At 35.3% G+C, this 14,060-nt stretch overlaps 1 protein-coding gene across 1 annotated transcript in view; it reads left to right on the forward strand.

Annotated features, from left to right (window-relative positions):
* The first annotated feature begins 5,679 nt into the window (after positions 1-5,679).
* LOC111400174 (GDSL esterase/lipase 7-like) overlaps positions 5,680-14,060 on the forward strand; it is a 14,978-nt gene continuing 6,597 nt past the window's right edge. Inside the window, exons 1-8 of the mRNA XM_023027603.1 lie at positions 5,680-6,030; positions 6,869-6,919; positions 7,072-7,144; positions 7,371-7,423; positions 8,382-8,502; positions 13,246-13,494; positions 13,575-13,696; positions 13,801-14,041. Coding sequence (XP_022883371.1) covers positions 5,680-6,030; positions 6,869-6,919; positions 7,072-7,144; positions 7,371-7,423; positions 8,382-8,502; positions 13,246-13,494; positions 13,575-13,696; positions 13,801-14,041 — 1,261 coding nt within the window. The remainder of the gene's footprint in view (positions 6,031-6,868; positions 6,920-7,071; positions 7,145-7,370; positions 7,424-8,381; positions 8,503-13,245; positions 13,495-13,574; positions 13,697-13,800; positions 14,042-14,060) is intronic.

Here is a 14,060-nt window from a genome sequence, read left to right on the forward strand (position 1 = left end):
CTAGGCTACCTTGGAGAAATAAACGAGACACAAGCAACCGGCAACGGCACAAAAAACACGATTGCAAGAGGAATTAAAAGGCTGGTTGACTGCTGGAACTGTATCATACATATGCACCGAAATTGAGGCAGAAAGGAGCCGGAATTTAAGGTTACTATGAGCTGAATTTGGTATATTTATTCACTGAAAATCGAAGAAGCTTTTGGGCTGAAAAATTGTATTATAAATATACACAAATTTGAGGCGGTAGCTTTGGGGCTAAATTGAACAAATACACGCGCAGTTGGAATCAATGATTTATTATATATAAACACGCACAAGACGAGAGCAGCTGGGGGAAGAAGTCATACAAAATTGCTGGAATTAATTACATATACAAGCAAGAACGTGAAGCAGAGAGGTGAGCTGAAATTGGATCATACATCGACACGAAAATTGAAGCTCCTGGTGGAATTAACAAAGTAGTGGTTGCCGAAATTGTGTAATGCATACACACGGAAATTCCATTGATCCTTTGACGAACGGACTCTCTCATTGGGAGATTGAGAGAGGTGGACGACAATCACAGGAGCTGGATAAGAACAGGAGGTTCTTGAAATTTCACTTGGTGATACAATCAAATAAAGACTAGGAGGTTGTATTGGACAGCAAATTGGGCTGCAGAAGGTAGATCGGGAAGCTAGCAGGAGACTAGTAATATCTACGATAGTAGATCGTGAGACTGGAATAACGGGTCTGATTGGGTACGGAGTTTGGCAGAACTTGTACTTGTTTGATTGGTATAGTGGAAACTACTGGCTTGGTCTCAGAGTTTTACCCACATTGGGGTTTCTCCGTCATCAAACAACTGAGTTATTTATATTTCTGCAATTTACTTATTTATGATAATTCAACGTAGGATAGTAAAGCATGTGAATTGATTTGGGCACATTAATAATTGTGACTTGTTGCATTTATTAATTAATTTGTAAAATTCCGCATAAACACCTATTCAGGCCCCCTCTATGTGTTATTTGAGTCAAACTACGTTATTTCAAGTGGTATCAGAACTAAAACTCGAGTCCTGACACATTGCTGTCTAGATGAGTCAATCACTGTCTGTGCCTCCGTATTTTGATGGAAGCAACTATGCCTACTGGAAGGTTAGGATGCGTGCTTTTCTCAAGTCCTTAGATAAACGTGTTTGGTTAAGTGTACAAAATGGATGGAAACCTCCTTCCACAACTATGTCTGGTGTTGTCAATCTAACTAATATTTCACTTTGGACTAAGGAAGAATTAGCTGATTGCAATTGGAATAGCAAAGGACTTCATGCCTTGTTTATGGCCGTGTCTCCCGAAGAATTTAGGAGAGTGTCAACGTATGAAACTGCTAAAGAGGTATGGGACATTCTAGAGACTATGCATGAGGGAACTAAAATCATAAAAAATTCAAAATTGCAAATGCTAACATCTAGGTTTGAAGAAATCAGGATGAAATATGATGAATCATTTGATGAGTTTTATGTAAAATTGAATGACATTGTAAACTCTAGTTTCAATCTAGGTGAGAAGATTCCCGAGTCAAAAATTGTGAGAAAGATTCTTAGATCTTTGTCTGAGAGATTTAGACCTAAGGTTACAGCGATTGAAGAAAGTAAGGATCTGGATACGGTTAAGATAGAAGGACTCGTAGGATCCCTTCAAAACTACGAACTCACCATCTCACAACCTAAGAAAAATAAGTCCATAGCGCTAAACACAGTTGGAGAAGAAAAGTCTGAGTCGTCTGACATAGAAACCCTTAGAGATGAGGAAATAGCTTACTTCGTAAAGAAGTTCTAGAAAGCTTTAAAGCACAAGAGATGGTCCTAAGAAAAAAATAGAGGAGCCCCTAGAAAATTCCAAAAAGAGAAGAGTGATAAACCAACTACTAGGAAGTCTAGTAAGAAATCTCATGTTTTTAGGTGCCATGAGTGTCAGTGATTTGGGCACTATAGAAATGAATGTCCTAGCTTTAAGAAAAATCTGAAAAAGGGAAGGAGCAGGGCATTAGTTGTGTCATTGACTGATGATGATTCAAACTCAAGTGATCAAAGGGATTCCTCCAGTAGTGAAGATGAAAAGGATTATATGGCTTTTGCGTCTACAGTTTAGAGTGAGTCAGATAAGGACGGTGAGAAGGTTGAGGAGGATGTAGAGAGTGAGAAGTCTAGTGACGATACTGAGGATGAGATGGATATACATGAGGCTTATCAACTTCTGTTTAAGGAGAGTCTTAAGATCAAAAAGGTAAATAAAGCCCTATTTAAGAAGGTAGACGAGCTTGAGAGAGAGAAAGAGAGACTCACTAATGATCTTCAGGTCTTATCTAAAAATCTTAGTGAGTTGAAGTGTGTCAATGAGAAGCTAGAGGACAAGGTCAAGACACTAACTTGTGAGTTAAAGAAATCTAATATTCAACTGCAGTCTTTTATGAGTGGGACTAAGAAACTAGATGACCTGTTAGAAATGAACAAACCCACTGGGAATAGGCAAGGTCTAGGATTTGTGAAGAGTGATAGCAACGTGACTAGTTCATCCAAGACCACATTCGTGCTTGCTTCCAAATATTCTAGTATTTCAATCAATCGTGAATCTAAAAGTAAGTGTGTCACTGAACTGAATGCCATTAGAGCTCGTAAGATTTCTACACCAAAATTTCAGCACCAACAATCACATGCATTTGACTTTAGGTTCATACCCACTTGTCATCATTGTGGTGCTTTAGGACACACAAGACCAAGGTGTCATAAGCTAGCAAATAAGAATAGAAGTCAGGATATCCCTAGTTAAGTAAACTTTCTTTCAAATCAGGTTAGTCACTTAATTGAGATGGTGACAAAATTAACTGGGATCATCTCGACCTCTAGAAAAGTTTGGGTTAAGAAATCTGATGTGGGTAGGTATGGTGAGAATTCAAATTGTTCTATAGCTCATGTTGCATTTAAGGCTCAAAATACATGTATGTGGTATCTTGATAGTGCTTGTTTTAGACACATGTGAGGTAATAAGGCCTTATTCTCTGCCTTTGATGACTGCAAAAGTGGTGTAGTTACCTTTGAAGACGAGGGTACGGCACCTATCCGTGGTAAAGGCATCATCAACATATCCGAACTTCCTACTATATCTAATGTGCTTTATGTAGAGGGTCTTAAGTCCAATCTGTTGAGCATTAGTCAAATTTGTGATGCTGACTATGAAGTGAGTTTTGTTCAAAAGAGATGTACTATTTATGATTCTTCAGGTAGTGTTGTCCTTGAAGGTGTTAGAACGTCTGATAACTGTTATGGAGTTCTCCCAAACTCTAACTATGTGTGCAGCAGTGCTAAAATTGATATGTCCGAACTTTGGTATCAAAGACTCGGCCATATTAACTATAAAAGCATGTCAAAATTAGTCAAAAAGAAAATTGTTGATGGTTTACCTAACAAAATGAAAATGCTGTGTGCAAGCCGTGTCAACAAGGAAAACAACTTAGGATAAACAATAAACAAACATCTAAAATCTTGACAAACAGACCCTTAGAACTTCTCCATATGGATTTAATAGGACCTTCTAGGATTGAGAGCCTAGGAGGTAAATGTTATATTCTTGTTGTGGTAGACGATTTCTCTAGATACACCTGGATTGAACTACTAAGAGAAAAATCCAAGACTTGTGATCTGGTTAAATCTTTGTGTAAAAGACTCGAAATTGAACAAAATCTTTCCATTTCTAGGGTTCGAAGTGATCATGGAAAAGAGTCTGAAAACTCTAATCTTGAAAACTTCTGTATGGGGGAGGGGATTCAGCATGAGTTCTCCTCACCAATCACTCCACAGCAAAATGGGATTGTTGAGAGGAAAAACAGAGTGCTACAAGAAATTGCTAGAGCCATGCTTCATGGCAAGGATCTAGCAATGCATTTCTAAGGTGAAGCTATTAACACTGCTTGCCACATAGTGAACAAAGTATACCTGAGACCGAAAATCGATAAGACTCCTTATGAGATCTGGAAGGGCAAGAAGCCTACTGTTAAATACTTTTGTGTGTTTGGCAGCAAGTGCTACATTCTGAGGGACAGAGAAACTTAGGCAAGTTTGATTCTAAAAGTGATGAAGGGTTTTTTTCTAGGGTACTCTAGGAACAGTAGAGCCTATCAAGTATACAACTTACGTACTCAGAATGTCGTGGAGTCTATAAATGTTGTTGTTGATGATGCTTTCTCTAAGGGAGAGAGCGTTGAAAATGGGGTAGATTTAGATGATCTAAGTGATGATCAAGGACCCACAATCGAAGATAAAGAACAATCAATTCCAAAATCTTCGTGATCCTCCAAAGGCATGGACATTTCTGTTTAGGATCCTTCACCTAGTGAACAAACTAAGCATCCTAGAGAACCATCATCTAGGGTCAAATCTAACTATCCTAAGGTCAATATCATTGGGGATCTAGATGAAGGTATGAGGTTAAGAAAGAGAGTTCTGAATAACCTAACCTATACAAGTTATGTATCCCAGATTGAGCCTAAGAAAGTTGAGGAAGCTCTTAGAGATGAATGTTGGGTGAATGCAATGCATAAGGAGCTTAATCAATTTGTTCAAAACAATGTTTGGTATCCAGTGCCTAGACCTGATGATTGCAATGTGATAGGTACTAAGTAGATTTTCAAGAACAAGATCGATGACTAGGGTACCATAACAAGAAATAAGGCTAGGCTAGTTGCTCAGGGGTACACTCGGGTTGAGGGGGTAGATTTTGATGAGACATTTGCCCCCGTTGCACGTCTTGAGTCCATTCGCATCCTTCTTGCGGTTGCTTGTACTTTAGGGTTCAAATTGTATCAAATGGATGTGAAGAGTGCCTTCTTGAATGGAGTACTTCAAAAAGAGGCATATGTTGAACAGCCTAAAGGATTCATCGATCTTAAGTTTCCCCATTATGTCTACAAATTGAATAAAGCCGTGTATGGTCTGAACAAGCTCCTAGAGCTTGATATGACAGACGCACTACATATCTCGGTGATCATGATTTTTCACGAGGTGGTGCAGACAGAACTCTATTCATTAGACATATTGAAGAAACCATAACTATAACACAGATCTATGTTGATGATATTGTGTTTGGCTCTCCCATTGACTCCCTTGCTCATGAATTTGCCGAATGTATGAAACGAGAATTTGAAATGAGCATGGTTGGAGAGCTAAGTTACTTCCTTAGCCTTCAAGTAAAGCAAACTGACCATGGGTTGTTTATCTCTCAATTAAAGTATGCCAAAGCCCTAGTTAAGTGATTTGGACTGGATAGTAAAAAACACACAATGACACCTATGAGCACAACTGCTAAATTAGGTCATGATCCTATAGGTAGAAGTGTTGATCAGACATTGTATAGGAGTATGATAGGTAGCTTACTCTACCTTACAGCCAGTAGACCTGACATAGCTTTCAGTGTTGGCGTGTGTGCGAGATTTCAGGCAGATCCTAAGGAATCCCATTTTAGTGTAGTGAGACGTATCATTAGGTATGTGAATGGGACTATAAATCATGGGATCTTATATTCCAGAGAGTCAAATCTTGAACTCGTCGGCTATTCTGATGCCGATTGGGCTAGAAATGCCGATGATAGGAAGAGTACCTCGGGTGGATGCTTCTATGTTGGTTCTAATCTTGTGTCATGAATGAGTAAGAAACAAAACTCTCTGTCTACAGCCGAGGCAGAATACATTGCAGCCGGTAGCTGCTGCACTCAATTGCTTTGGATGAAGCAAATTTTGAGTGATTATGAGATAAATCGGGGCACCATGACCGTGTTTTGTGATAACACCGGCGCTATCAACATCTCCAAAAATCCTATTCAACATTCTAGGACTAAACATATTGATATTCGTCATCACTTCATCCGTGAACTTGTTGAGTCCAATGTGGTATCCCTTGAACATATTGCTACAGAAAATCAGCTTGCAGATCTGTTCACTAAACCTTTAGATGGTCTAAGATTCGAGTCACTTAGGAAGGCTGTTGGCGTTTGTGTACCTCCTTGACCAGTTTTATAGGAACATTCATGTATAGCTCACCTCCATGTCCATTTTTTGCATTCATTTTATTTGCATTTATCTTCTTCATATGTTTATCATCTCATTATATATAAAAATTAAATAAATAAAATTGCGGTGACACAACTGTGTGGCGCTTTCATGTTAAAATAAAAAACAAAAAAAAAATTTAAAAAATTTAAATTAAAAAAAGGGAAAATTTCTACAGTTTGATATATAATTCAGAAACTTGTATGTTGTGACCGTGTATGGGCTAAAATGGAAAAGTTGTAGCATTATTTCCATTGCTTGGTTAGGTCATCATGGAGTACTTAGTAAAGGTATTTTCATGTACCATCTGCACTGTACACACTGAATTTGTCAGTGGGACTCTACCGCGTGTGGGAGATTTGGGGTGGCTGACACATGTTAATGGGGTAACTTTGAACATGAATTGACCATTTTAAGTAGACCTTAATCCAAAAATCTTCCCCTATTGCATTAAAGCTCATATCTTAATATTCTTTTTCGGGGCCTATTTGACTTGAGTAATTAAGCCTACGGGGTCTCTTAAAACCTGGTGCATATGGTCAACTGATTTGGGTTAACCAGCCAAAAGCTTTCTACATGAGTCATCTTAGTCGCTTAATGAAGAAAAACCTGCACTTAAGATGAAAAATCAATGAGCTGAAAAAATGAAAAACTGTGAAAATTGTGTTGAGCTTGAAAAATATGAAAATTGAAAAATTACAAAGGCTCATAGTAAATGGGAGATAAATAATAATAGTAAATATATGTCCTACTACATGTTACATGGCTTGACATTCATTAGTAGGAGAATATACTTGTTAGCAGTGATTGGCATGCCCCTTCTCCCAAAATTAAGGTTTGGAGTCTTGCTTGCATTGGATTAGTGACACTTTACACACATGAGTCACTTATATTTTTATTACTCCATTTTGGACTGAACTAAGAATGTGGAAAGGTATACTACTTGTTAGTTTTGCTTTTACATGCTATCAACTGCATTCTTGATAGTTATATGTTATTGCTCGACTTGATCTTAATGTGATTCCCTTCAGCATTTGTGACAAAAAGGAGGAGAGAAAATGTATATACTGAGGAGGAGAAAATGGAAAATGAGAGCATACACATAAGAGAGTGACTGCATATGCATGCACATTTTGTTGATTGACATTACTTGCATTGCATTGCTATGTCTAGGGGTCGTTGGGGAGAGACATAGATACATTTACCTATTGCATAAAAACATGAAAATTTGCAGTAAGGAGGAGAGCATTGCATTGCATTCCATATCACATCCATAGCTGTTTCAGTTTTGATGTTTGGTGACGTTAATGTTTCTGTTGGTGTTTTAATTGACATTAATGTCAGTTCTCAAACTAGCATGTTAATTTGTGATTAAGTGCTTTAATTTCTATATTTCCTGTATCACGTGCTTTTACACTGGGTATGTAAGTTTTTGGATTTCAAGAAACATGTACAATAAGGAATGCAAGACTCAGTGATTAGAATACTGGGTAGTTTAGGTTGTTTTGATTTGATTGTAATCCCTTGACTTGAATTTGTATAGTTTTGTCACAGAATGTCAAAGGGGGAGATTGTTAGGTCTAAAATTGTAATTGGCATTCTATGAACAAAAAGGACTTAATTGAACATGTCTAAAAGTCAAGGCTTGATGTGCAATACTGTATAGTTGTTAGGGTTTGGTTTGTGTATGGAAAGGGAGCCACCAATATTATATATATATATATATATACCCTACACGCCTACAGAAAAATTGGGCCTCCTGGGAGAAATAAATGAGACCCAAGCAAGCGGTAACGGCATAAAAAACACGGCTGCAAGAGGAATTAAAAGGCTGGTCGACTGCTAGAATTGTGTCATACATATGCACCGAAATTGAGGCAGAAAGGAGCCGAAATTCAAGGTTACTATGAGCTGAATTTGGTATATTTATTCACTGAAAATCAAAGAAGCTTTTGGGCTGAAAAATTGTATTATAAATATACACAGATTTGAGGCGGCAGCTTTGGGGCTAAATTGAACAAATACACGCGCAGCTGGAATCAATGATTTATTATATATAAACATGCACAAGACAAGAGCAGCTAGGGGAAAAAGTTAAACAAAATTGCTGGAATTAATTACATATACATGCAAGAACGTAAAGCAGAGAGGTGAGTTGAAATTGGATCATACATCGACACGAAAATTGAAGCTGCTGGTGGAATTAACAAAGTAGTGGTTGCCGAAATTGTAAAATGCATACACACAGAAATTGAGGCAGTAAAAGGGCTAGCTTCTGTCATTATTTATATGCATAGAAAGGGACAAAGGCATCAGCTACTGGGCGAGATTTAGTAGGCTACCAAGTTGAATTTAATACATACATATACACCCACAGAAAATCGAAAGTGGAGGCTGTTGGAGGAAATAAAAAAACAGGTAGTTGAATTGAATTTTCTTGATCACATGCATGTAGAGACAACAAATTGGTTGGCAAATTTATATATACACGTGTGGGAAAAACATCAAGGTTCTCGAAGACAAAACACCATGATTCCTTAATCCTTTGAGGAATGGAATCTCTCATTGGGGGATTGAGAGAGGTGGACGACAATCGCAGGAATTGGATAAGAACAGGAGGTTCTTGGAATTCCACTTGGTGATACAATCAGCTAAAGACCATGAGGTTTTATTGGACAACAAATTGGACTGTAGAAGGTAGATCGGGAAGCTAGCAGGAGACTAGTAGTATCTACGATAGTAGAACGTGAGACTGGAACAACAGGTCTGACTGGGTACGGAGTTTGGCAGAACTTGTACTTGCTGGATTGGTATAGTGAAAACTACTGGCTTGGTTTCGGAGTTTTACCCACATTGGGGTTTCTCCGTCATCAAACAACTGTGTTATTTATATTTCTGCAATTTACTTATTTTCGGTAATTCAACGTAAGATAGTAAAGCATGTGAATTGACTTGGACACATTAATAATTGTGACTTGTTGCATTTATTAATTAATTTGTAAAATTTCGCATAAGCACCTATTCACCCCCCCCCTCCCCCCTCTAGGTGTTATTTTGGTCAAACTACATTATTTCACTTAGTACACCTCATGCTTGTTGATTTATCTTTGTAATGGTCAATTCCTTCACTCTTAAGCATTAGTCATGCCTACAACTCATTTAAGACTTCATATGTGTAGTATATTACCCCCTAAGTTACATACGAATCCTCCAAGTATAGGTACAAAAATTAGATTTTAATTAAAGGAAGACACCTCCTACTTAATGCTTGGTGATGTGTCATTTTTACATCCAATTATTTTAAACTTAAGGAATCCATCTCATCTCCTAACCCCTAAGTACTTCACATAGGTTAGATAGATATGATATAAGTCATTTATGGCTCCAAATATGATAAGGGAAAAGTCAAATTTTGTTGCATGAAGCCACATCCTACTTAACACATGTCATGCTTGTTAATGTGGTTACATGCAACATTTTCTTAAATCCTTAAGCAAGAGTCACGACCCCAATCCTTTAAGACTCTTTATATACCCCCCATACTAAGATATTTAGCCTTTCAAATTATCTCCAAGTGACCCCAGGTGAAAGAAAAAACAAAGGAAACGGAGGAATGTAGAAACAAGAAGCTGGAAACTGAATTTCTGGATAGGTGAGTTTAGCTCACAATTTTGAAGCTTTTTTTTTCATTGTTTTTGAAGGTGTTACAATCTCTTAAGCCTCTGAAATTGCTTGATATTATGTTGGGGGTGGTGTTAAGGATGTTATTATGGCAAAAAGAGAGAAAATTGGTGGAGATATATTGAGTGAAACAATTGAGGATAGAAATTGCATAGTTGTTGGATTCTGCCGATTCAACCTTTGATTTTGGATAATACCTTGAGTATAACTTGTATTTATTATTATAAATATTTTTATATATGAGTTAGAAGTATATAAATGATATTTAATAGTCTAGAATCTGAGTTGTGTTATGTTAATCCAAGTGAATGTCAAAACAGCCATAAAAAAAATTCTTAATTTGGTGTTCGGTAAAAAGGATTGATTTTGGGATGAATTAATAACATTTTTACCCGCACATATATGTTATATAAGTGTGGTAAAAGTTTAGGAAGGAATGAACGTGATTAAGGGTGTGAAAATATGGATGAAATGGGATATGGCGGCAACTAATACTCAAGAATAGATTATGTCCAATTTGGTAGTTTGCATATTTTCAACCTCTACATAAGCACTAATCATCTCTAAGGCTTGAAAAATTAATTTTAATAAGTGTTAGGTCCTTAGAGACAATTAGATGAAGTTGACATTCATGATTAGACTAGGAAAATGATGAAATTTATGGGATTGTTTTGGAGTACAATCGGTAACTTGAAATAATAACATTATTGAATTGAGGATCGTGTTTAATATTATATGGTAATATAGTTTGTCTTCCGACGTTAGGTGAAGAGGTGTAGGTCATAGAAAGATCACACACACAGAGGCAAAAAAGTAAGTAAAAATTCATTTATAACTACGACGAAAGAACATGGTATTCGTGAAATATTCTCTATATAGAGTATTGTTGTAACATTTATATGACCTTGACAAGGTGATCATGGCATACCATATGATGGTATGATGATTGAGCATGTGGCTCCAAAATATATTGATTTAACATGTTATTCATGAGCACTTGCACGTGCATGCAAGACATATGTCCATTGTTAAAAATCTAGAATATACGACATGATTAAAAAAATGAATTTACATTATAAAATATATTATTAACCACTACTAGGGCGCTGAGGCATAAAGATATGCTTATGTGATATGTTTTGGCACGCGGATAATACTTCCTAGGTGATTGCAAAGGTAGATAGAGGATGGGCCTTTGATGATCACAGGAGGGTAGACCACTCGATTTTGTCCTTGTAATGTTATGATGATTGGCGCTGTCGAGTGTGAATGTGGGTCAAATGCCCAATGAAAGGAAAATATTTCGAATGAATGTGGACAGGGTGATATCACGAACTAACAAAGCAGAATGGATAGGGATAGCTCGCTTACTACCTTCTGGTCTCATCCAGCGTCTACAGTGAAGAATTAGTTATAGTGTAGGGGTGGAAAAGAGGAATAGTGCTCGCGTCAATCTTCTTTCACAATTGCACATCCATCTCCCTACGTCAAAGCCTTCTTGTCTACCGATCTGCGTAGTTAATTTTGATAAATATTTGAATATGAAACATTTTAGCATGATGTTTTGAAGGAATGACATGGTGGCATATACTCATATTACTTATACTCACAACATGCATAATTTTTACTTATTGGGCATTAACTCATGTAGTTCTTGCATAGTAGGTGAGCATAGAATTTCATAGAGGACATGGCTAGCTGTGAAATTCTTAGTAGATTCTAAAGTTTGATGTACATGGATGACGACCTGTAGGATTGTGTTGTGTGTTGTTGCTTTTGATCTTACAATTTGTTATATTATATTTTGGGAATCCTATATTGTATATGTATGACTTTTGACATGGTATGATAGATACTTCCGTAAACTTAAAATAAATATGTTGAAATTTCGATATGTAGTGCTTTGTCGTAATACGCTATATGAACATCATAGTTGATTAGGAGAGGATATACATGGACCTTAGTATGAATATGCTTATTTCATTTTATCTTTGAAAAAAATATAATGTGAAAACGTATGCCTAGGTCGTGTTGCCAAATTTTTATTTCTATACATATAAGCGTATAGTTATCTATATAAATAGGGTATGACATCATTTCTTGTCATTGAACTCTAAAAATCTTCGTTGGGTCACTAAATTTTAATTTTTTTTTATTAAATCATTGTACTCAATTTAATTTCAATTCCACCAATGAACTTCATTTTATTTTAAAATTTCACCAATATTGTCGCCTATTATTTTGCAAATTGATGAAAACTATTTAATTAAATAGACATATATATAATTAAATAAAAATATATCATTCTAAATTTATCAACTATTATTTATTTTCATTAAATACTTTTTGACCTTTTTATAAAACCCTAATATTCATAAAATATTCTCTTCATCTAAAATTAAAACGACAATGTATGAAAAAGAGTTTGAAAATGTAAAGATTACCTTTTATTGTGGGTTTTATAAATTTAGCCCATGTTTGATTCCCATTATTTGAAACAAAAAATATATTCTTAAACAGTATTTTGACATCATTTCAACCACATATTCTTCAATAAAATAATATTACATGCAAATTCAAAATTTTTCCTTATTTTTAAACCACACATTTTTCTTCGATACACTATTCAAAAATTCATTCATATCAAAAGAATGCGGCTCAAACAAGGGCTAAATATGTGAATTATTCTTAATTTGTGCTTGGATTATTTCATAATGTGCCTTTTAAATTCAAGTAATATCACATTAACAAATTTCATTTCGAATTATTTGAGTATTCAGTTACATCTTTTCTTTTCTTGATTTCTATTGAATTGAAAACATTGATGACTATATTTTTTGTTAGGATAATTATCAAAACAAGAATTTGAGGTTTTTTTTTTTATATATATAACAATAGTGGATGTAAATAGCTGCTCCCATTATAAATTTCATAGATTTAAATAAATTTTTCTTAAAATCTATAAAAATCTCATTAAAAATGGTGAAATTTCAAGAGAGTTTGTTTTATGAATTTTTATGTTGAAATTCACTCAAATCTTTTATAAATCCTTCTATTAATGAAACATTTATAAATTCATGAGTTATTGAGGATACCTAAATTTTTAAAAGATTTCAATGAAATTTAATAGAATCTCAGATAGAGACACCTAGATTTCATTAAAATCCATTAAAATTTCAATTAAAAACACATGAATTTAGAAAGATTTTTAATACCCATCAAAATTTCAGCCAAGAATTTAATACTCTAAATATGATTATAGTGAAATTTCAATGATCATAAATGAAACTTACCTGTCACAATTATATATTTAATGTGTCTTCTCGGAATAATCCATGTTCCAGCCAGGTAGTATCACGTTTTTTGGTCCCAATAACTTGCACATCAACGAAATATTCTATAAAGTTGATATTCTGATTGCTAGCTACATGTATCCACGTATAGTTCTCTTCTATTTATTCTCCTTATCTTTCTTTAAAGAACTTGCTCTTCGCACGACCATGGAGAAAATGATTTCGATTATCATCTTCTTGTTGTGCATTTCTTCAGTGAATTCAAATTCTCCAATTGCTCCTGCATTGTATGTTTTTGGAGATTCTTTGTTTGACAGTGGAAATAATAATCTTTTACTAACTCTAGGCAAGGCCAATTATCCACCCTACGGTGTGAATTTTGATGGAGGAGCCACCGGAAGATTTACGGACGGGAAAACTATTCCTGATTTAATTGGTAGTACTTTTTAAGTTGAATTATTGTTATTTAATTTTGAATTAGTTTATATTATGAAAGGTATTTGCTTATTTTTGTAGCTGAATTTCTTGGATTGCCATATTCACTGCCATACTTCAGTTTAAGAGGATCACCAGAGTTGACAGGATTGAATTATGCATCTGCTACTTGTGGCATTCTTCCTGAGACTGGAAAATCCAGAGTATGATAATCTAAGAAATGGAAATTCTTGCTTTTATATATTTTCTTGTAACAATTGTTAACTTGCATATTATCTTATTTATTGGGTTTTATTTTTCCTTGCAGGGAATATGCTTAAATTTCGATGAGCAGATTGACTTGTTCAACCTTACCGTTGAATTGGAACTGTTCAAACACTACAAAGCCTCTTCCAAAGTTTCAGATTATTTGTCAAAATCATTGTTTATTATTACTATTGGCAGCAATGACTACCTCAACTATGCTCAACCACAGTTATTCTATGCAAAGCGACGTTACGATCCTCAATCTTTTGCCAAACTTCTCATAGACAAATATATATATATATATATATATATATATATATA

Source organism: Olea europaea, chromosome 10 (genome assembly GCF_002742605.1).
Source record: "Olea europaea var. sylvestris chromosome 10, O_europaea_v1, whole genome shotgun sequence".
Lineage (NCBI taxonomy): Eukaryota > Viridiplantae > Streptophyta > Magnoliopsida > Lamiales > Oleaceae > Olea > Olea europaea.